Source organism: Azolla caroliniana, unplaced genomic scaffold (assembly GCF_043228905.1).
Source record: "Azolla caroliniana isolate FFs.n. ecotype wild unplaced genomic scaffold, voAzoCaro1.0.p SCAF_10, whole genome shotgun sequence".
Lineage (NCBI taxonomy): Eukaryota > Viridiplantae > Streptophyta > Polypodiopsida > Salviniales > Salviniaceae > Azolla > Azolla caroliniana.
The window spans coordinates 13244099-13266400 of NW_028230445.1; the positions used below are offsets into that span (position 1 = coordinate 13244099).

The 22302-nt window shown below is 40.4% G+C and overlaps 1 protein-coding gene across 1 annotated transcript; it reads left to right on the forward strand.

Annotated features, from left to right (window-relative positions):
• The first annotated feature begins 417 nt into the window (after window positions 1-417).
• Window positions 418-21726, forward strand: LOC147859084 (E3 ubiquitin-protein ligase ORTHRUS 2-like). Its single transcript, XM_087325723.1, has 10 exons — window positions 418-950; window positions 1746-2278; window positions 2369-2494; window positions 17594-17693; window positions 17859-17920; window positions 18049-18151; window positions 18417-18537; window positions 20602-20819; window positions 20899-21219; window positions 21316-21726. Exons 1-10 carry the CDS (start codon window positions 444-446, stop codon window positions 21583-21585), a joined length of 2361 nt encoding a protein of 786 aa, XP_087181849.1. The 5' UTR covers window positions 418-443; the 3' UTR covers window positions 21586-21726.
• The last annotated feature ends 576 nt before the right edge of the window (window positions 21727-22302 follow it).

Genomic DNA, 22302 nt, shown 5'->3' on the forward strand with positions numbered 1-22302 from the left:
TTTTTTATAGATAAAGATCGAATGGTACAGATTGCAAACACGCCATTCGAAATATGTCCTTCACCGTCCGTGTCTGCGATTTCCTCATCAGGCCTAATTATTATTTGGTAGCAAATAGAAACGTCGGCTACTCCATGTTATGTATGCATATGCATATGCATACATACATGTAACATACCTACCGTGTTCTTGCTCTCCTTGCCACTTGGTGATATTGTAAATAAAACTCAAGTAGCCAAAGGAAAGCTGATTAATTGATTTTAAGTGACAGACAGACAGACAGACACACAGAGGCATCGATGATGATGATGACACAGAAAAGAAAAAAGGGCTCAAAGAAGGCCGGTCGGAATTGAGAGAAGAAGAAGAAGAAGAAGAAGAAGAAGAAGAAGAAGAAAGCGGCAGCAGCAGCAGCAGGAGGAGGGGGGTCGGAGTTTGAGGGCATGGCGGGGACAGAGCTTCCTTGTGACTCCGACGGGAAGTGTATGGTCTGCAATGTCATCCCTTGTGACGATGCACAGATCGTCTTCTGCACCAGCTGCAGTAGCCCATGGCACATACCTTGTCTCCATCCATCTCTTCTTCTTCAATCCTCCTCCACTTCAGCTTCTTCATCCGTGGATTGGTTCTGCCCTGACTGCGATTCCTCTTCTTCTTCCTCTTCTTCTTCTTCGGTTCCTCGTCCTCTTCTTCCTTCTAATACCACATCATGTTTCCATGGAAACCTTGAGGCTGATTTAGTCACCCGGATTCAGGCGGTTAGATCCGATCCTCATCTCTCAGAACTCGAGAAGGCAAGGAAATGCCAAGACATCATGAGTAGGAATACTGACACGGACATGGAACGTGGCCACGAGATCCAAGCGAACAAGATGCATAAGATGCTCCGAATCTTCGATGAGAATATGAATTGCATCTTCTGTATGCAGCTCGCCGATCGGCCTGTTACGGTTGGTATTTCCCTGTCAAGTTTTTTAATTAGAATACTTTTATCGACAAAAGAAATGAAAAAAATGCAAGAGAACGTCTGGCCTTCTTCTTTTTATATGTATACATGGAACAGAACAAAATTGATGAAATTTCCTTGATTCCTTCATCTGGGTAATAGTTGAGGATCGCTTCCGATCATGTTCTTTAATCTTTGCATTTGCATGTTAGTCAATCAGTTTTTGTTGTCAACTGTCATATATGTATAACTCCTTTGTGGAAATAGCATATATATATACTATTGCAAGTTGTGTAGTTGCAACCCATCAATTTTTACTCTCATTTCCAATATATATATGTGTGTGTGTGTGTGTGTGTGTGTGTGTGTGTCCAGACTGCGTGAATTTCAACTATTGTTGAGCTGCATTGAAGTGATCATAATTTTGCACTTGAAATTTCATGTTGCCTCAACCACTCCATGGCATGTGGATTCCCGTGTTCATTTATTTTCAAAATCAGTATTATGCCAAGAAACCCTAAAACATCACACTTGAAACATAGGGGGTTTTAACTATATTCATTCTGGAAACAAAGAGGATGTGGCAACTATATAGCCGATTTTGATTGGTTTTAAGAGCACTATATGAATCCATTTACTTATTCAGAGACAAGAGGAACATGCAAAATTTCTAGTAATTAATCCTAAAACTATAAATATGGTCTTGACAATAGGGAGGAATTAGTGCTTTACCTTCCTATTCCTATTAGAATGGCACGGGTAGTATTTTGCTTAAAGAAGCCATCTTTATTCATTACAGACTCCTTGTGGGCACAACTTCTGCCTAAAGTGCTTTCAGCGCTGGGTCGCTCAGGGGAAGAAAGAATGTGGTAAATGCCGCACACCTATTCCTCCCAAAATGTCCAGTCAGCCTCGCATAAATTCAGCTCTTGTGGCAGCCATACGGATGGCAAAAGCCTCATCATTATCATCTACAAGTGCCCCCCCAAAACCATATTGCTATATTCAAAATCGAGACAGACCCGACAAGTGTTTTACTACTGAGAGGGCAAAGAAGCCGGGAAAGTCTAATGCAGCAAGTGGGAAGATCTTTGTGACTGTTCCTCCAGATCATTTTGGTCCAATTGCAGCTGAGAATGATCCTGTGAGAGGTCAGGGTGTTTTGGTCGGTGAAACGTGGGAGGATCGGATGGAATGTAGACAGTGGGGTGCTCATCTTCCACATGTGGCAGGGATTGCTGGGCAATCTGATTACGGGGCTCAATCTGTGGCACTTTCTGGTGGATACGAAGATGATGAAGATCATGGAGAATGGTTTCTTTATACTGGCAGGTAAGGGGTTTCATTAGCATATGTATGTACTTTGTTTTGCCAATGGGACCTTTTAATGATTGAAGCTTTATTTTTTACATATGCTTTAAGCGGTGGAAGGGATTTGAGTGGCAATAAACGAACGAATGGCAAACAATCTTTTGACCAGAAGTTTGAGAAGAGCAACTTGTCGCTAAAACTTAGTTGCAAGAGGGGTTACCCAGTTCGAGTAGTTAGGTAACCACTTACCAACCCCTCATTCTTAAGCAATAGTATGATATCTATGTATTGGATATGTTATCAATTTTTTTGATATAATACTCAAGTCTCATAGCTTTTTGCTTGATTTTGTTCATGGTAATTTCATGGCTACTCAGTTATTCTTTCAGACGCCTTTTGCAACCTTGATATTTTCCCTTTTAACATTTCCAAAACTTGTTATGCTTTACATATAGTATGAAAGGGTCATAAATGATGTCAATACAGTTGAGGAACACTCAAGTATAGGCACTTTTGGTGCAATAGGTGAGCAATGGTAGAAAAGATGGAGAGAACAACAATTGGAGGAGCTCACCTTTGAAGTGAGATCCAAAAGTTCTAAACCTATGTTTTATATGACCCATTTAGGGTTGGCCAAGTTCACACTGAACTTGGCCCAAAAATAAAGAATACATGAAAAGTGACTTTTGGTCTTTATAATTAGGCCTATACACATGTACACACTATAATGGTAGGGTCTTTACCCCAACAACCTCCCATTTAAAGTCATAAATGACACCTTTAAGCTACCTAACTCCCAACATCTGTATACATATCTGATGTTGTGCTTTGGGTAAGCACTTGGTGAGTATATTTGCAGGGTTCTATGATGTGTGGACCTTTATCAATGTATTAAGGCCATCTCAAGCACTTCTCGAATGATGTCGCACATCAATGTGTTTTGCGCATGCATGAAACATAGCATTCTTTGCCAAGCAGATGGCACTCTAGCAATCACAACCAAGCATAGGTGGCTTTTAAGGCAAACCAAACTTACTGCAAAGACTTGCTAACCATATCGCTTCCTTGGAAGCCTCAGTGGCTGAAATATATTCAGTTCCGGTAGTGGACAAAGCAACAACCATTTGCAGCTTATTGCACCATGATACAACAACACCTGCTAGTGTGAATACATAGCCACTTGTGGACTTTTGTGTATCCACATCACCTACAATGTCAAGGTCGTAGAAACCCGCTAGCTCTAATGGGTCTTTTCCATAATGGAGGCATTTATTTTTAGTCCCTTTTAAGTACCTCATAATGGACTTTACTGCATTCCAATGTGCATTGCCCGTATTAGCCATGAATCGGCTTACAACTCCCATTGCATAGGCAATATCAGGTCTAGTTGCAACCATAGCATACATAAGTGAACCACAAGCTGAAGCATAGGGTACACTATTGCTTCTTGTGTCTTAGGACAATCTTCCTTAGAGATTTTATCATATGGCTGTAATGGCAATCCAAGAGGCTTTGCACCAGCCATACAAATCTGTCCAACACCTTTTCAATGTAATTTTCTTGAGATAAATACAATGTGTGCTCTGCTTCCTTTGTCTCCTAATTCTAACTCCAAATACATGTTCAGCTTCCCCAAAGGTCTTTCATTGAAAATGCAGATTTCAACTGCTTTTTAAGGACATCAACAATGCTCCTTTTCTTGGCAGCAATGAGCATATCATCTACATATAGTACAAGAATGATTGGCTTGCCATTTTCATCTCTTTTAGCGTACAAACAGTGATCAGCATGGCTTCTTTTGTACCCATCTTTGAGCATAAAAGCATCAAACTTTTTGAACCATTGTCTAGAAGCTTGTTTCAGCCCATACAAACTTCTAGTGAGCTTACATACCAAATGTTCCTTTCCAGGAATAACAAAGCCCTCGGGCTGTTTCATGTAAAGTTCTTCATCAATGTCACCATGCAGAAAAGCTGTATGTACATCCATTTGGTCTAATTCCAAATCAAGTGCACCCACTATAACAAATAGCACTTGTGAAGTGGTCATTTTAACCACAGGAGAAAACACTTCCTGGAAATCTATGCCCTTAGTTTGAGCATATCCTTTTGCAACCAGCCTTGCTTTATACTTGGGTTTGTCATCAACAGTCTTGATTTTATATACTCATTTGTTAGGAATAGCTTTCCTTCCTTTAGGCAGTTCAACCAAGTCCCAAGTATTATTTGAATGCCAAGCCTTAATCTCTTCTTGCATAGCAAGCTCCCACTTATTGCTGTCCTCACATGCCTTTGCCTCTTTATATGTAAGAGGTTCTCCCTCATCAGTCAACATTATGTAGTGCAGCGAGGGTTCAAATCTAATCACATTTCTTCTACTGCGAGTAGAACGTCTCACCCAATGATCCACATTGTCAGGCAATGGGTCTTCATCAAGTGGTATGTCTAAATCATCATTATTAGGCTGCTGTCCATTATTTTTAGCACCATTATCAGCATTACTATTTGGCTGCATATTCCTACAAAGATCCTCATCTTGCTCTCCAACATCTTCTGGCTCCAAAACCACTGAATCATCAATACTTTCAGCCCTTTGTGGTGCATCCTGAGGATTGGTTCTAACAGGTGGCTGGTCATGCTGAAATCTAACCCTTTTATGGTCATCTATTGAGGCACAATTGTTTTGAAGCAGCCTTGCCTCATTAAAAACAACATCCCGGCTACGTATAACCTTCTTGAATTGGGGTATCCAAATCCTATAACCCATTTCGCCTTCTTCACGATATCCCATGAAGAGGCCTTTAATGGACTTGGCATCAAGTTTGTTTCTCAGTTCAAGCCTTATATGTACAAAAGCCTCGCAGCCAAAGACATGTAAATGATCATACGAAGCAGGCTTGTCAAGCCAAACCTCTTCAGGGATGTCACCTTTTGAAAACATGTGAGGGGATCTATTGCATTCACGTACTGTAATTTTGAGTGCCTCCCCAAAATCCATGAGGGAGATTAGCAGTGAACAACATGCATCTCACCCTCTCACAAGTGTCCTATTATATCGTTCAGCCACACCATTAGAAGAGGGGCTGTATGGAACAGTAAGCTCCCTCTTAATACCCAAAATTTCACAAAATTACTTGAATTCAGCACTTTGTATACTCACCACCTTTGTCCGTACACAAAGATTTCAATTTTCTACTTGTTTGGGTGGTCATAAATGCTTGAAAACTATGAATTGACCGAGTTGCCAGAAGGTAAGAAGGCACTTCGGACCAAGTGGGTTTACAAATTGAAATCGGGAGAAGGCGGAAATCCAACTAGATTCAAGCCCGCATTGTGGTGAAGGGCTTCCAGCAGAAGAAGGGTGTGGATTTCAACGAAATATTTGCCCCAGTAGTGAAAATGACATCCATACGGACAATGCTGAGCATTGCCAGCCAACATGGACTTGGAAGTCAAACAACTGGATGTCAAAACAACTTTCCTGCATGGAGATCTACATGGAGCAACTTGAAGGATTTATAGAGATAGGTAAGGAAAACCTGGTATTCTGGCTGAGGAAGGGCTTATATGGGTTGAAGCTGTTAGAAATATTGAGAATCGATTAGATAGGTATATAGAGTTACAATTACAGAGATGGATATATGAAAACGAAACTTCTATTACATATGAGAGTAGCTCACAATGGTAGTTTACCCATGTGCTCACACCTTAGAGCTTAGTAGAATATGGACCAGCTCACTACAAAATTAGTGGGGACTGATGATCAATCCAGCCATTGTGTAAGAAAGTGGATTATATTCTATGTTTGGTCTGAGTATAACATTAAATGTGCAAGTCAGTTGATAGTAGTGGAGATATTCCTTTTCTGTCAACTGACTTGTCATTTAATATGACCCAATTCCCTAGATATAGGCTAGTGCTAGATAGTACTTATCTTGAAGTCAATGGCACATGCTTCAAGACTAAGTACATCGTAACTTGCCCACAAAATATTCTAGTTGACTTGATTAGCCAATCCTATTACCTATTTCGCTCTTTCCTAAATACATTGTGTCCTACACATCTACGGTTTCCTAGATTAACACCTTATCAACCCACATGGTCGAGTTGCACACTAGCCACTCCTCATTTGGGGTGCTATCACAAAATGTGCACTCTAAGAGCGCATATGGGGATAGATTTACAACTTCAGGCTGATCATTGATTATATCTAACACGCCCCTTTAATGATCAACCCATTGAGTTCACTTGGTATTGGGCCAACTCCTAGTCGTCAAAGGTGGTGTTGTAGTTGTTCTGCTCCAAGCGCCTTTGTGAAGATATCTGCAGCATTTTCTGATGTCGGACTATACTCAAGCTCCACAATCTCATCATTTATTAACTCCCGCACATAGTGATACTGAATCTCTATGTGTTTAGTACGTGCATGAAATACGGGGTTCTTGGCAATGGCCATGCAACTCTGATTGTCACACCTCAATACCGTTGCCATCCTTATTGGAACCGCTGTTGGAGGGTGGCAACTCCAGCCCTGCACTCTCTTTCATCTTTATTATCTTTGTACTATATTCTCTCCCTTCCCAGATTCTTTCCTCTCTAGAATTTGCAACTCCTTTAATGCCTTCTCTCTCTAGAATTTGTAATGCTTTAAATGCCTTTTTTTTTCTCTTCTACTTCTTCCAAGATATTCCCTTTTATTCCTAGTTTTTTGTACCTGTTTGGTAGTACAAGAGCCACTTTACTACCAAACAACCATTTCACCCACTTTCCCCAATTTTGTATAAATAGGCTATACCAGCCTCTTTTGTAAAGACTTTTTTACTTTGGTTGCTACTTAAAAACAAGCTCTATTATTTGGTTGTGTCTCTACTCTTTGCAACCATTTTTCTACTGTTGTTTAACAGCCTTCTCACAACTTGACTGTGTCTATTTTGTTCTAACTCTTCCGCTGCTGCTATTAACAGCTTTTCTCACATGGTATCAGAGCAGTGAGGTCTCCATACCCTCAGCCTGATTTTTTTTTTGCCAAAGAGCACACAAACCTATCTTCTTTTATCCCTCCCTCCCAACCCTATAGAGGAGGTTCTCTTAGCAGCCACCCTCCCAACCTCTAGAGGAGGTTCTTCTATTTTCTTTTCCCCTCATTTGAGCCTCACCTAGCATCTAGGGAGAAGTAGAATGACCCTGAGCATCTACTTACAACTGCAAATTGTCCAGTTGTAGCTCAAGAGGAGGATATCCATGGCCTCACATACCACCATTGTTTCATCAACCATTCCCCAACTCCCCAAAGAGTCCATCTTGGATGGGAACAATTACTTGGATTGGGAGCTGCAAATAAAGACCTTGCTACAATACCATCGTTTATGGAATGTAGTCAATGGTATTGACAAGAAACCACCAGCAACTTCATCCTCTTCAACCAAATCAGTTGCTGGTTCATCTAACACTGAGACTGAAGCTTGGCTAGATAAGGATTCTCGTGCACATGCTTTCCTCGTGTTTAATATTAAACCGAGCATCGCTCGTCAATTTCAGGATACAGATGAAGAGACAACCAATGAACTATGGACATCCATCAAAAAGAGGTACCATCGAGCTAATCATGCTCAAATGATAGCTATTGAGAACCAACTAGCTAATCTCAAGATTCATGACACTCCCAACATCATGGATCAAATAACGCAATTTGTTACTCTCCAAAAGGAACTAGTTTCTTTGGGAAGCAAGTCAACTGAAGTTGAGTTTGTGCATCGTCTGATGATAAAGTTGCCTGAGTCATTCTCAGCATTTTGTGACACAATTTCTCTTCTTCCCAACACACATGATATGAATACATTTCTTGGTATGCTACAAGATAGGGCAACAAGGAAGAAAAGTGCTCAAACTTCCAATGAGACGCTTCTACATGCGACAAGTAAAGGCAAGTGGAAGCAAAATGGTAACTCCTACAACAAACCCAATCCAAGACCACCAAACAACCCAGCTTACAAGGAGCTCGCTTGTCATTATTGTGGCTACAAAGGTCACATTCGGCCAGATTGTCGGAAAAAGAAAAGGGACAATGCTAAGAACTCTTCTTCTACCAAAAATCAACCTACACCGAAATCCAACTCGGCCCACTCAGCCAAAGAAACAGTTTTCCTTGGCATTGAGGAACATACTTCACATTTGGCTGGACCAACTACTTCAACCATCGATGAGTGGTTAGTAGATAGTGATGCCACTTCGCACATGACCTATGACAAATCCATTTTGCATGATGTGAAGCCTAGCTCTTCCCAAATCTCTATAGGAGATGCCTCAAGCATTGAGGCTTCATGTGTGGGTAATGTGTTTCTTGACAATTCTTCAAGTGAAGAACCTGTTGTTCTTCAAGATGTGCTACATGTGCCTCGCATCTCTACCAACCTACTTCGGTTTACAAAATCACCAAGCAAGGTTATGGAGTCTACTTTGATAGCTCAATTTGGAAGTGATTGACACCAACAGCCTACAAATTGTAGCTAGTGGCACACAAGAAGGGGGTTTATATCGCCTAAAAAGCTCCCATAGCCCCTTGGAAAACTCCAAATCTCATCTTCTTCATCTTCTTCAAGGCTCTCATGCCTTGGTGGCACAAGAAGATCCCACGTTGTGGCATGCTAGGTTTGGACATCTCAACTATGATTCTCTTCAAAAGTTCTCCTCTTCCCAACTAGTTGAGGGTCTTCATATTTTCAAATCTCCCAATACCCCATGTGTTGCTTGTCTTCATGGCAAGCAACATCGAGAGCCTTTCCCTCATGAAGCCACTCACCGGGCAACATCTATCTTGGAGTTAGTGCACATGGATCTTTGTGGTCCCATGAAAACCACTACTCTTGGTGGTGCACGCTACTTCATGCTTCTAATTGATGACTTCTCCCGCAAGGTTTGGGTTTATTTTCTTGTAGAAAAATCCCAAGCCTTCGCAAAATTTCAAGAATGGGTAGCTCTCGTGGAGAACGAGACATCGAAGAAAGTTCGAAAGATCAGGTCGGACAATGGTGGAGAGTTTATCTCCCAAGCTGTCCACCATTTCTGCTCTCAACGAGGCATTGCTCGCCAATTTTCTACACCCAATACTCCTCAACAAAATGGAGTCGTGGAAAGGAAGAACCGGACAGTCCAAGAGATGGCTCGTACGATGCTATCTCAATCTGATCTTCCTCTCTCGTTTTGGGGTGAAGCTATCAACACAGTAGTCTACATCATCAACTGCTGCCCAACAAAAGCAGTTGCTAGAATGATGCCTGAAGAAGCATTTACAGGTGTAAAGCCCTCAGTATCTCATTTTAAAGTCTTTGCTTGTGATGCTTATGTTCACATTTCAGATCATAAAAGGACGAAATTTGAGTCCAAAACCAAGAAATGCAAATTTCTTGGTTACAACACACTATCTAAAGCGTACAGGTGATGGGATTTAGAGTCAAAGTCCCTAGTCATCTCTAGGGATGTTCATTTTGTGGAGTCTCAGTTGGATGATTCTAGGATTTCACCTGAGTTCATGGTTGAAATCCCATCTCCTCCGGAATCTCCTATTTTAGACGAAGATGTCTCATCTTCAAGCCCCCTATCTCCTCCTACTCAATCTCTAACTTCGCCAACAATTCAATCCTCTCCCTCAACTCCACTTGTTTCCCCTCCCTCTACAAACCAACTCCCACCACTTCCCAAGTGGCTTCAAACCACCATTCGTGATTCTCATTTCTCCGATGCTGAACTTCATGAGTATACATCTGGTTCTCGAACACGTAAGTCACAACGGCCTCTTCACTCATGCAACTTTGCCTTATTGTGCACTGTTGTGCAATCAAAAGAACCCACAACAGCAAAAGAGGCCCTTGTTTTTCCAAAGTGGAAAGCAGCAATGGAAGTTGAACTTGATTCCATTGAGTGGAATCATACATGGGAGCTGGTCCCACGGTCTCCACATCGACAAGTCATTGGACTGAAATAGATTTTCAAGACCAAATACCATGTTGATGGTACTTTGGATAAGCACAAGGCACATTTAGTGGCAAAAGGCTATTCACAAGTCGAAGGAGTGGATTACGAGGAAACTTTTGCTCCAACAGCAAGGTACACCTCTATCTGATGTGCGCTTGTACTTGTTGCTCACAACAAATGGGCCATTTTTCAAATGGATGTCAAGTCAGCCTTCCTTAATGGTGACTTGAAAGAGGAGGTTTATGTTGAACAGCCTCTAGGTTTCGAGATTTTAGAGCAGAAAAACATGGTCTACAGGTTACACAAAGCCTTGTATGGCTTAAAGCAAGCTCCCAAAGCTTGGCATGACAAAATTGATAGCTTCTTTCTCTCTTGGGTTTCAAAACTGTAATGTTGACAGCAATCTCTATGTTTTTTCCCAAGATAATTTGCTTTGCTTGATCATATTATATGTTGACGACCTTCTAATTACAGGGTCCCTTGCATCTAAAATCGAGGAGGTCCGCACTGACCTCAAAACAACCTTTGAAATGACTGATCTAGGACTTCTCCATTATTTCATAGGTATGGAGGTCTATCAATCACATGGTGGTATCTTTCTCAGCTAACATAGGTATCTCAGGGAGCTCCTTGAGACCTATAGCATGACAAATTGCATGCCACTCTCCTGTCCAATGTATCCAAACTCAAAGCTATCTCGTAAAGATGATTCTCCCATATTTGAGGATATCAAGAAATATAGGAGGTTAATTGGGTCCCTTCTTCACTTAACTTATACCAGTCCTGATTTGTCCTATAGCTTGAGTATTCTCAGCCAATTCTCAACTGCTCCAAGACAAAGTCATTGGCAAGCACTATTCGAGTTCTTCGGTATTTGGCCAACACACTTGACTATGGTCTGTCTTTTAGAGGCGGCATTGAGCTTGTTGGCTACTCAGATGTTGATTGGGCAGGTGATATTGATTCTAGAAGGTCCACATCTGGCTATTGTTTTATGTTAGGTTCATGCTTGATTTCTTGGAAATCGAAGAAGCAAAACTCAGTTTCTACTTCATCGACGGAAGCTGAATATCGCGCCTACTTGGATACTTGCTGTGAGTTGCTATGGTTGATGCAATTGTTTTCTCACATTGGTGTTTTGCAAGCCTCTCCTATTGCAGTTTTCACCGACAGCCAAAGTGCACGTGCCTTGGCACATAGCTCAACATTTCATGGTAGAACAAAACACATCGAAGTGCACTACCATTTTGTTCGTGACTTAGTGAAATCACAAGTCATCAACTTGGCATATTGCCCTACTCAAGAAAATGTGGCTGATTTATTTACTAAGCCACTTCCAAGGCAAGCCATTGATCAACTCCTTGATTGACTCAATGTTGGATTGCCGTTCTGGAGCTGAGAGGAGGTGTTGGAGGGTGGCAGCTCCAACCATGCACTCTCTTTCATCTTTATTATCTTTGTACTATATTCTCTCCCTTCCCAGGTTCTTTCCTCTCTAGAATTTGCAACTCCTTTAATGCCTTCTCTCTCTAGAATTTGTAATGCTTTAAATGCCTTTTTTTCCTTCTACTTCTTCCAAGATATTCCCTTTTATTCCTAGTTTTTTGTACCTGTTTGGTAGTACAAGAGCCACTTTACTACTAAACAACCATTTCACCCACTTTCCCCAATTTTGTATAAATAGGCTATACCAGCCTCTTTTGTAAAGACTTTTTTACTTTGGTTGCTACTTAAAAACAAGCTCTATTATTTGGCTGTGTCTCTACTCTTTGCAACCATTTTTCTATTGCTGTTTAACAGCCTTCTCACAGCTTGGCTGTGTCTATTTTGTTCTAACTCTTCCACTACTGCTATTAACAACTTTTCTCACAGCCAGCCTGTCTGGATCAAGTTCTGGATACATGCAACCTGAGCCGGCTAGGAGTTGGCTATCCGGCTAGGAGCTAGATAGGAAGTCCGAATCAGAATGGTAGCCGATCGATTGACCGAGGGCCAATTTGATGAGAGTCGGCCATTAGTCGAAGCGGATGGAAGTTATTGACATATTTCAGTAGTGCTGTGTGTGAACACACTTAGGACAATGCTGTGTGAACACACTTAGGATAGTGTTTGTGTGAAAACACTTAGGATAGTGATGTGTGAACACACTTAGGACAGTGATGTGTGTGAACATACTTAAGACAATAGGGGCATTTTTTCCCTCTTTAGGAGGTTTTTTCCTCCTGTCTATAAATACTCTCATAACCCTAAAGTGGGTATGTTTTTGTGATTCAAAAGAAGAACCCAAAAGTGGTATCAGAGGTACTAAATGACGTTTGAGCAGCAACACAACGCGCGAACAACAAGGCAACGGCTCTTATACACAGTCCGTCTGCGCCATCTGTGGTGGATTTTTTCTGCTGTTGAAAAACAAATTTCTGTGTGTTTTCTTCTTGCGCGCAGTTTCAGTTGTTTTTTTTTCTGCTTCCAAGTCGATTCAATCCTATTAAAAGCCTCCTTGTGTCTTCCAAGACATTCCTACAACCCTCTTTTGTGCGGTTGTTGCGCAAAAATCAGATTTGCTTCCCTTTTCTCTTCGCTGGTTCATTTTCCAAGTGAAAGAGGTACTTTATTCCCTTTTATTCATTCAATAGTCCATTTTTTGCATCAAAACGTGTTTAGTCAACGACCATGGCTGAGAGCAATGATATATTTCGGATGCTTGCTGTTGAGAATAAACTGGATGGAACAAATTACCATCTCTGGGCTTATATGCTGTGCCATGTATTAGTAGCAAAGGGGTTGTGGAATGTGGTTCAAGGGGCTGAAAAACGTCTTGTTGTTGAGAACACAAACGCTGATGGTATTGATTCTGTTGAGGATGTTGATCATCTTGCTCATGCCCATGCTGCAATTTCTATTGTACCAAATGCAGAGCAACTTCGTTGGGATGGCAGAGATGCTCTGGCACATGCTTTGATAGTGTTGTTTGTGAAACGTGCCGTTATTCCCCATATTCGCTCTTGCAAGACAGCAAAGGATGTTTGGGATACTCTTACAACTTTGTACCAAACAAGAAATGAGGCTCGTGTTGCGTATCTCCGAAGACAGTTGGAGAGTGAGCACATGAATGAAGGTGATCCTATGGACAATTTTCTTACAAAAATCAAAGATTTAAAGGAACAATTAATTTCTGCTGATGAAATGATATCAGATAGTTCACTTGTGCAGACCGTTCTAAATGGTCTTCCTGATTCATATCAGAGTTTTGCTTCTACTCTTCGTTTAATGATGAAAGGTAATCCCAATGCCTTATCATTCGAGGAGTTAGTCTCTGTTTTGTTACAGGAAGATCAGTCTAGGCAAAACAGGTCTATTATGTGTGTTGCAGATCAAGCTTTCCTAGCTAGTCAGAAGGGCAAAGGTAAATGGAACTCATCTGTAAGCAAGCAGAGATTTGCTAATACTTCACAAGTGAATGAGAAAAAACAAGAGTAGAAACAAAAACTGTTTTGCAAATATTGTAAAGGAACTGATCATATTATAAAGAACTGTCCAAAATTGGCTGCAAAAGAGGCAGGACTCGTTGTTGCAGAAGTCTCTGCACCGAAAATAGAGTCTGCAAATCTTGTGCATAATGAAGAATGTGCATTTACTATTGTTTGCAGTTTTGACCCATCTTCACTTGAACAATGTATGTCTGCTGTAGAATCAGATGTTTGGTACTTCGACAGTGGGGCAACCAAACATATTACCTCGCAACGCAATTTCTTCACTTCATTGGAGCCTGGCCCTACAGGGAATACTATCACATGTGCCAACAACTCATCTTATCTAGTTATGGGTGTTGGTAAGATCATTTTGACTACTGCTGATGGTATTCCTTTCATCTTGTTAGATGCCAGGGATCAAGAAAAATCTGTTATCAGTTTAAGCATTAGCCAAGATTGGCTTGGTTGTTAAATTTGTTGATGACAGGTGTACAGTTCATGATCTGTCCAATGGGGATGGATGTTATTATTGCTTCTGGCATTTTATGTCATGGGCTGTATAAGCTCGTAGATTATGAAAGATCTCTATAAACGATTCAGCCTGTGCAATACAAGATTCTCAGGCCATTTCAAATGCAAAGATTTGGCATGCACTCTTTGGCCATCTGAATTTTGCAAGTTTGCTTCACCTGCAGAAATCTGAAACGGTGTCCTCCTTGCCCAAACTTGAGGCAGCTCGGAAGCATGTTTGTGAAGGTTGTATTTTGGGCAAAATGCAATGTTCATTCTTTCCAAAAGATGGTTCAGTTAGAACTACGCAGAAATTGCAGCTTGTTCATAGTGATGTTTGTGGTCCTATGCAGACACATTCTCTTGGGAACTATCTTTACTTCATGACTTTTATTGATAACTTTCTAGGCATGCATCGGTATATCCATTGAAGTCTAAGTCTGAAGTGTTTTTGTGCTTCAAACAGTTTCTAGCTTTGGCTGAAAATCTGTCAGCATGTAAAATGGGCACCCTCAGTTCTGATCGAGGGGGGGAGTATATGTCTTCTGAGTTATATGCATTTCTGGCTGAATGTGGGATAAAACATCAGTGTATAGTGCCGTATACACCTCAACAGAATGGAGTTGCTGAAAGAAAGAACAGGTCACTCATGGAAATGGCGAGGTGTATGGTCGAAAGTCAAGCTTTACCACATAGTTTCTGGCTTGAGGCTGTCATGTGTGCAACATATGTACTTAACACGTGTCCCACTAAAGCACTGCACTCTATCACTCCATATGAAGCTTGGCATGGCCAAAAGCCATCTGTTGCTCATCTGCGTGTTTTTGGTTGTTTGGCATATGCATTAGTGCCTAAACAGCAACACAAAAAATTGGATGATAAAGTAGTGAAGTGTATTTTTATAGGATACAGTTCTGAAAGTAAAGGCTATCGTCTGTATCATCCACAATCTAAACGCATTTTGGTTAGCCATGATGTTGTTTTTGTGGAGGATGCAATTCAGCCACTTCTTTCATGTACTAAGGAGACATCAGTTAGCTCCAGAGATGTGTATGACACTTTGTTGCCTCTTTTTACAAGTGGACAGTTAAGTGTTGGCCCACTTGAGGCACCTTCTCAGCCTTTGGAAGCTACTCATAATGATGCAGATCATTCTATTTCTGATTGATGCACTTATTAATGAGAGGGCTGATATAGAGGAGGCAAAGACTGTGCCTAAATGGCTGTTGCAGACTTTGCAAGACAGCAAATTGGATTTTCCTTTGTCTTACCGTACTTGTTCAGGTTTTCATAGTGCTTCTTTTGCATCAGATTGTTATGGTATGGCTGCCTCTAGTCTTTGTGATGAGAATGAGCCTGTTTCTTTTGATGAAGCACACAATTCAGAATATGATGCTATTATGAAGACTGGTAAATGGTCTTTATGTGACTTGCCCCCTGGCAAGAAGGCTATTGGCACTAGTGGGTATATAAGCTGAAGCGTAAACCTGATGGAACAGTTGACAGGTATAAGGCTAGGCTTGTTGCGAAAGGTTATGCCCAAGAAAAAGGCATTGATTTTGATGAGACCTTTGCTCCCACCTGCCGTATGACTACTGTTCGTAGCATCTGTGCAATTGCAGCTCATTGTGGTTGGAATGTATATCAATTGGACATTAAAACAACATTTCTAGATGGTGATCTTCATAAGGAAGTGTATGAAACTCAGCCCCGTGGTTTTGTGCAGAAAAGGCATGAACATAAAGTGTGCAGGTTGAGAAAGGCATTGTATGGCTTGAAGCAAGCACCATGTTCTTGGTATGAAAAGATGCATGCCTATTTGATTGCATTTGGGTTTGAGAATAGTCCAACTGAAAGCACCTTATATGTTAAGTGTGCTGATGATGTATTTCTGATCATGGTTGTGTATGTTGATAATATGTTGCTCACTGGTCCCAATGAGAAGCACATGGCTGACTTTAAGGCTGATTTGCATGCCTCTTTTGAGATGTCAGATTTGGGGCATTTACATCATTATTTGGGCATTCCATTTATGCAAGTTGATGGTGGAATAGCTTTGTGTCAATCGAAATACATTGACACATTATTGCAGTGTTTTGGCCTTGAAGACTGTAAACCTATTGCCACTCCCATGGAGACAGGTTTACGTTTGAGCCTTCATGATGCTGGAGATGCATTTGATGCTGTTCTCTATCAGCAGGCAGTTGGATTCTAGATCTACTTATGCATAACCCGACCGGATATTCAGTTTGCTGTCTCTCAGATGAGCAGGTTTATGCATTGCCTAGGAGTAAAGCATTGGCAGGCAGTTAAGCGCATCTTCGCTATTTGAGTGGTACCCGGCCACTGTCCTAGACCTACATGCTTTTTCCGACTCTTATTGGGCTGGTTGTTATGACACTCCTGTGTCCACAAGTGGTTTTTGCTTCATGCTTGGTAGCTCATGCATATCTTGGTTGAGCAAGAAGCAGCCTACTGTGGCCACTTCCAGTTGTGGGGCTGAGTATAGGGCAGCTTTCACAGCTACAGTTGAGTGTGTGTGGCTCAACGCCTTTTAGCTGATTTGGGTGTTGGTCAGTCTTCTGCCACCACCATCTTCACAGACAGTCAAAGCACAATGGTAGTTGCGAGGAACCCTGTGTTCCATGCTCACACTAAGCACATTGAGGTGCATTATCACTATGTCAGGGAAAGGTTCTCCGCTGGAGAGATCAGTTTGGCTTATGTGCCCACACAAGAGAACATTGCAGACCTCTTCACAAAGGCTCTGCCTAGGGAGAAGTTTGAAGCTTTCCGCAAAGCTTTAGGCCTACTTCCATTTGTGGATTGATCTCTATCCACATAGCTTGGCACGTGCTTAGCCATGAGTGCTAGCTCCTTGTTCACCACATCACTCTCAAGGGGGATTTGTTGACATATTTCGGTAGTGATGTGTGTGAACACACTTAGGACAACTGGGGCATTTTTTCCCTCTTTAGGAGGTTTTTTCCCCTTGTCTATAAATACTCTCATAACCCTAAAGTGGGTAAGTTTTTGTGATTCAAAACAAGAACCCAACAAAAGTTGATCGGCTTGTAACCGATCCAGGCTGTGACTGATTCGGCCGAATCGGATTCATCCGGTTTGGGCTACATTTGTAAATAGCCTATACTTGTGTATTAGTATAAATACACCTAGGCCTAACATATTTTTGTGATGCATAGAGAGCTCAAGGTTGTTGCCTAGAGTCTCTGGTGTATTTCTCTTTTTACATAGTTATTCTGTTTGGAGTCTGTGGCCGGGCCCATATTCTCAACAAAAACCTGGATGCATGCACATCTATACATATGCATATTTATCCAGATGTGGGTTTTGATTGATTTATAACGATGACTGTCTACCATCAGGTCGCACAAAGAAAAACGCTCCTCTTATGCCCCTGAGACTGGTGTAAGATATGACGGGATTTATCGTATTGAAAAGTGTTGGCGGAAAAAGGGCATTCAGGTAAATTAATATATCATCCTCGAGCTCATTTCTTTCTCCCATTGTGGTCTTGTGGTTTTGGGATTTAATACTGTTAGCATTCAATTGGTTTTTGGCAAGTTTCTCTAAGACTAAATTCTGGTGATTTGTCTCATTAAATTTAATGACACAAAATCTTTTGCACAGGGTTTTAAAGTATGTCGCTACTTGTTTGTGAGGTGTGATAATGAACCAGCTCCTTGGACAAGGTATGACAGCTTTGTCTTATAGTAGCCTTGATAATTTTCCAACATGTCATGTTGGTGATCCTGCAAACAAAAAACTGTGGATAACAAATCCAGCAATTTCTTACTGTGGGTATGACTTGATTTGTCAGTGATCAGATAGGGGACAGGTGTCGCCCTCTACCAGAAATAAGTGAGCTCAAGGATGCAGTTGATTTAACAGGAAGAAATGGACAACCTGCATGGGATTGGAAGGTATGCCCGCCATGAGATCGCTTTCCTTCCTGTCTATGAGATTGAATGTGTGATTAATGCATGCTTCATTTTATCTCTCTACTTGTGCTGGATTTTTCCCTCTCACAATGAATATGAACCAGTCAATCTTAAGGATCTAGGCGCTCATTCTTGAGTCTTCCTAATTTTCATTCACATATCTTCTTTGCAGGCTAATAAATCTGAAATTGTGTTTTATCAACAAAAACCTTGTTGTGGTTCTAACATATTGTTTCTCTTTTTATAGGAAGAAGGAGTTTGGGGTTGGGTTACTACACCGCCTACTAGCAGGAAGAGTGATGATAGCACTCAAGGGCCAAAAGGTGGATCACGGAAATCTTTAACTATGGGTCAGCGACTGCTCAAAGGTATGAATTTGTGATGGGTATATGATGTAAATTTATACTTAGGTGATATATTTGCTGTCCACATATATGTTGTACTAATCAGCACAGAAATGGTACATAATTCATACATGTACTAATCAGCACCGAAATGTCTCGAAATAGGATGTGGATTGACAATGCAATCAGTAATATTCATAGATTGAGCCATGCGTGATATTCTTGAGATTCGACATCCGTAATATTCGTGGTATTCGAGAATAGAAAATGGCCCTAAGAATATTATAAAACCATTCGTTTACATATACATATACACACATACATACATACACATACATATATACACACATACACAAACATATATATACATATACACACACATACATAGATACATATATACACATACATAGATACATATACACACACATACATAGATACATATACACACACATACATAGATACATATATACACATACATAGATACATATACACACACATACATAGATACATATACACACACATAAATATATGTGTACACAGACATACATCAATAATTAATTAACTCATTAATATAATGATTAATTTACTATTAACTAATTAATTCACTTAAACATTAATTGATTCACTAATACATTAATTAATTTACAAATACATATCTTAATTCATTAACACATTAATTAATTCATTGGAAAATATTAGTTAATTAATTAATAATCAATTAATGCATTAATAATTAATTAATTAGGGCTTTGGCAAAACTTAGGGTTTCAGTGAAACTCTGAATTTGTAGCGGACAACAGGATGTAGGATTAGGTAGAGCATGAGAGGGAGTCGATGACGCAGGCCGAAAAGAAGAAATTTTGTCGAAATTAGGATTATGACAGAAATTAGGGTTTTCTGTCGAAACCCTAATTTCTGGCCGAGAACAGGATATAGAGGGAAGCGAGGGTGTAAGTAGCACGCAGAGGGAGTAGGGTGAGGCGTCTTTGCTTCCTGTTGGCCACTGTTCACTCGCTCGTAAATAAAACACAATTTTTTTAATTTTTTTAATTTTTTAATTTTTTAATTTTCAAAAAAAAGAAGAAAACGAATATATTTACGTGTATTCGTATTCCTATTCGTATGGATTCGTGGGGCAGGCCCCACGAATGCGAATATTTCAATCTATGGTAATATTCATATATGTATATTTAGGTCCTGTCACAATTCATGCAGCGAGCTTAAGATCATATTTTTGTTTTTGATGAGGACTTGGTCATTCGGCTTTCTTCATTCATTAACATTTTCTCTGAACTCCTTTATGGAGGTGTTTGTACATAGTCAGACTCTTTACGACTTCAAAGAGCAAGCCATTTCTAGGTTTCTTTTGATGTCTTTTGGTCTTTAGGAATTTTCTGTTATTTATCACCTAGTGCTTTGCTTATAATTTTGCATTGTACATACTAGCCTAACTTCTATTGAAAATGAAAAGATTCATGTAAGGGAGAGTTTGGTGACCCCGAACAGGAATGATGGTTGTCCTGGGCTTCATATAGTGTTTTGTCAACACAAGATGGGATTTTCTATTCAAATATTAAGGACATTGAAGGTGAAAATTGATCAAAAGATGGGAATTTGAAGGCAATTCCCAGATTCTACTCATATTGGTTGGATTCGAGCCTCAGTGAAGCTCCCTGGGGCATTTGAGCCCTATGTGGGTACATGGGATTGAATGTCTATGACAGGGTCATTTAACATAAAGCCCCCCCAGCTCTAAGAGCCCTAAAAAGTAAAAAACACAGTATCCTGCATTCATAAATCACAGGAAGAGTAGTGTGTTGAGTTTTTTTTCTGATGAACCCTGGGCTATAAAATACCCAGAGCTACGAGTATAGTAAACAAAACAGGTGTTATCTGCTTTAATCAATATTTTCCTGCCCTTTTATGGTGATGTTCTCGAACTTTATCAGTCCCTCTTTTGGCTTACTTCCAGCTCTGTGGATAGAATTTCAGACCCATGCAGTGCCTTTGTTCTCTAAAAATAAAGTATCCTTTATGGAAAGAGAGAAAATGAGAGAAAGAAAAATGGTTGGTTTGCTGTTTACACAGAATTTGGTTGTGGGTTGTGTAAGAAGGTGCTGAGATTGCCACTTTCAACACCGTGTGGACACAATTTTTGCAAATCTTGTCTGGTGGCCTTGTTCTCTGGTCAAAAGGATATTCGTGAGCGCATGGGTGTGGGTGGACGATCGTTGCGTGCACAAAAAGTTTTGAAGCGATGTCCTGCATGTCAAGGAGACATTAGCGACTTTTTAACCAATCCACAGGTTTGACTCGGAGACTTCTGTATATTGGTTTCTCTACTTTAGAGAAAGGTTATATAAATGTTAGTGATGATTGCAACAGGTGAATCGGCAGATGGAAGATGTCATCCAGTCACTAAAGGAGGACGAGTCCGATATCGAAAACAATGGAAGTTGCAAGGAAGAGGAAATTGTCTTGTTGCCACCTGATAAAGAGGAGATTGATACAAATGTTGGCAATGACGATGCATCTGTGAATGGCAATGGATCTGCATTGTCGTCTGAATCTGGAAAAGTGTCTTATGGAGCTCTAGAGAACTGCATAGCAAGTACCAAAGTGAAGAAAGATACTGCCAAAGAAGAATTCTTGAACATTTGTGCAAGGTTTCCAATGTATTCGGAAGAGCTACTATGCAGCATGCTGGTAAAAATCAAAGCTCACACACTTTTCCATGCCATGCATGAAGGCTGCTACTACTATTGAGTTGGGACTCACCGTGTTGATATTTGTTTTATGAAGGCTGATCAAGAAGGTGATGTTGGTGAACTTGGGTACATGCTAAAAGCTTTGGAGAAACAAGAGAAGAAGAGAAAAATAAAGCACAGTGTGGGTGCAAAACATCTGCAATCAAAGCATGGGTACACTGATGATGCATTGGAAGAGGAAAGAAGTGGAGAAGTAGAAGATGAAGAAAAAGATGGAATACGGAAATCAATGGGGATGAGAAAACCAAGACAGGACCTGGACGATTCTGGGAAGCAAGCTAAGAGGAAGAAAGAGAAATTGTAATACGGCTCACATAGGTCTCTTCCTCTGCTTTATGATGTGTATCTTCATTCTAGTAGATGAGGAAAAGCTCAATTTTGTAATCATCGAGAAATTCTCTGAAATTTCTCTCAACATTTAAATAATATAATGTATATGTATATGTATATGTATATAGCGAGCATTTGCTTTCCCATTTATTCTTGTTGTCAAGTGCATGCAAAAAGAGGGCACGACTATTTTTGTCTCACAAAGGATGTCCTGAAAGCTAGCCATATATATATATTATATATAATGAGCAAGCAAGCAAGTGTCATTTTCAGGGGGGGCATTAGAGAAATCAAGGACCAAGCGATCATTAATTGATGGAATTATGAGGGCACATAAAGAGGCCTATGACAACCAAGGCGATGTGGATGTGTCCTTGATCGTAGACCTAACACATCAAAACTTTAGGATATCCCCCTTACCATCTTTCTTTCAATCTCTCACCTTATGAAAAGGAGTTTACTTTTGTAAACTTCATGGATTCATGATTTAAATCTTCCTTTGGGCTCAGTGTAATTGAGAATTGTAATTGCTTTATCATTCTAACCTGTATTCATCTAGAAAAAAATAAAATAATTGTTAATCTTGTATTTAGTGCAATTAGATTGAATGAGGATCACTAAAAATTCCACCACGAGAAACGAAACTACACTAATAATTATGTCTAATTGGTAGAGGCGGGTGTCTATATTG

Coding starts and splice junctions, on each gene's coding strand:
- LOC147859084 (XM_087325723.1), top strand. CDS start 444: ATGGCGGGGACAGAGCTTCCTTGTGACTCCGACGGGAAGTGTATGGTC. Junction 2,495..17,593: donor TACCCAGTTCGAGTAGTTAG/GTAACCACTTAC, acceptor GTCTACCATCAG/GTCGCACAAAGAAAAACGCT. Junction 21,220..21,315: donor AGCTACTATGCAGCATGCTG/GTAAAAATCAAA, acceptor TGTTTTATGAAG/GCTGATCAAGAAGGTGATGT.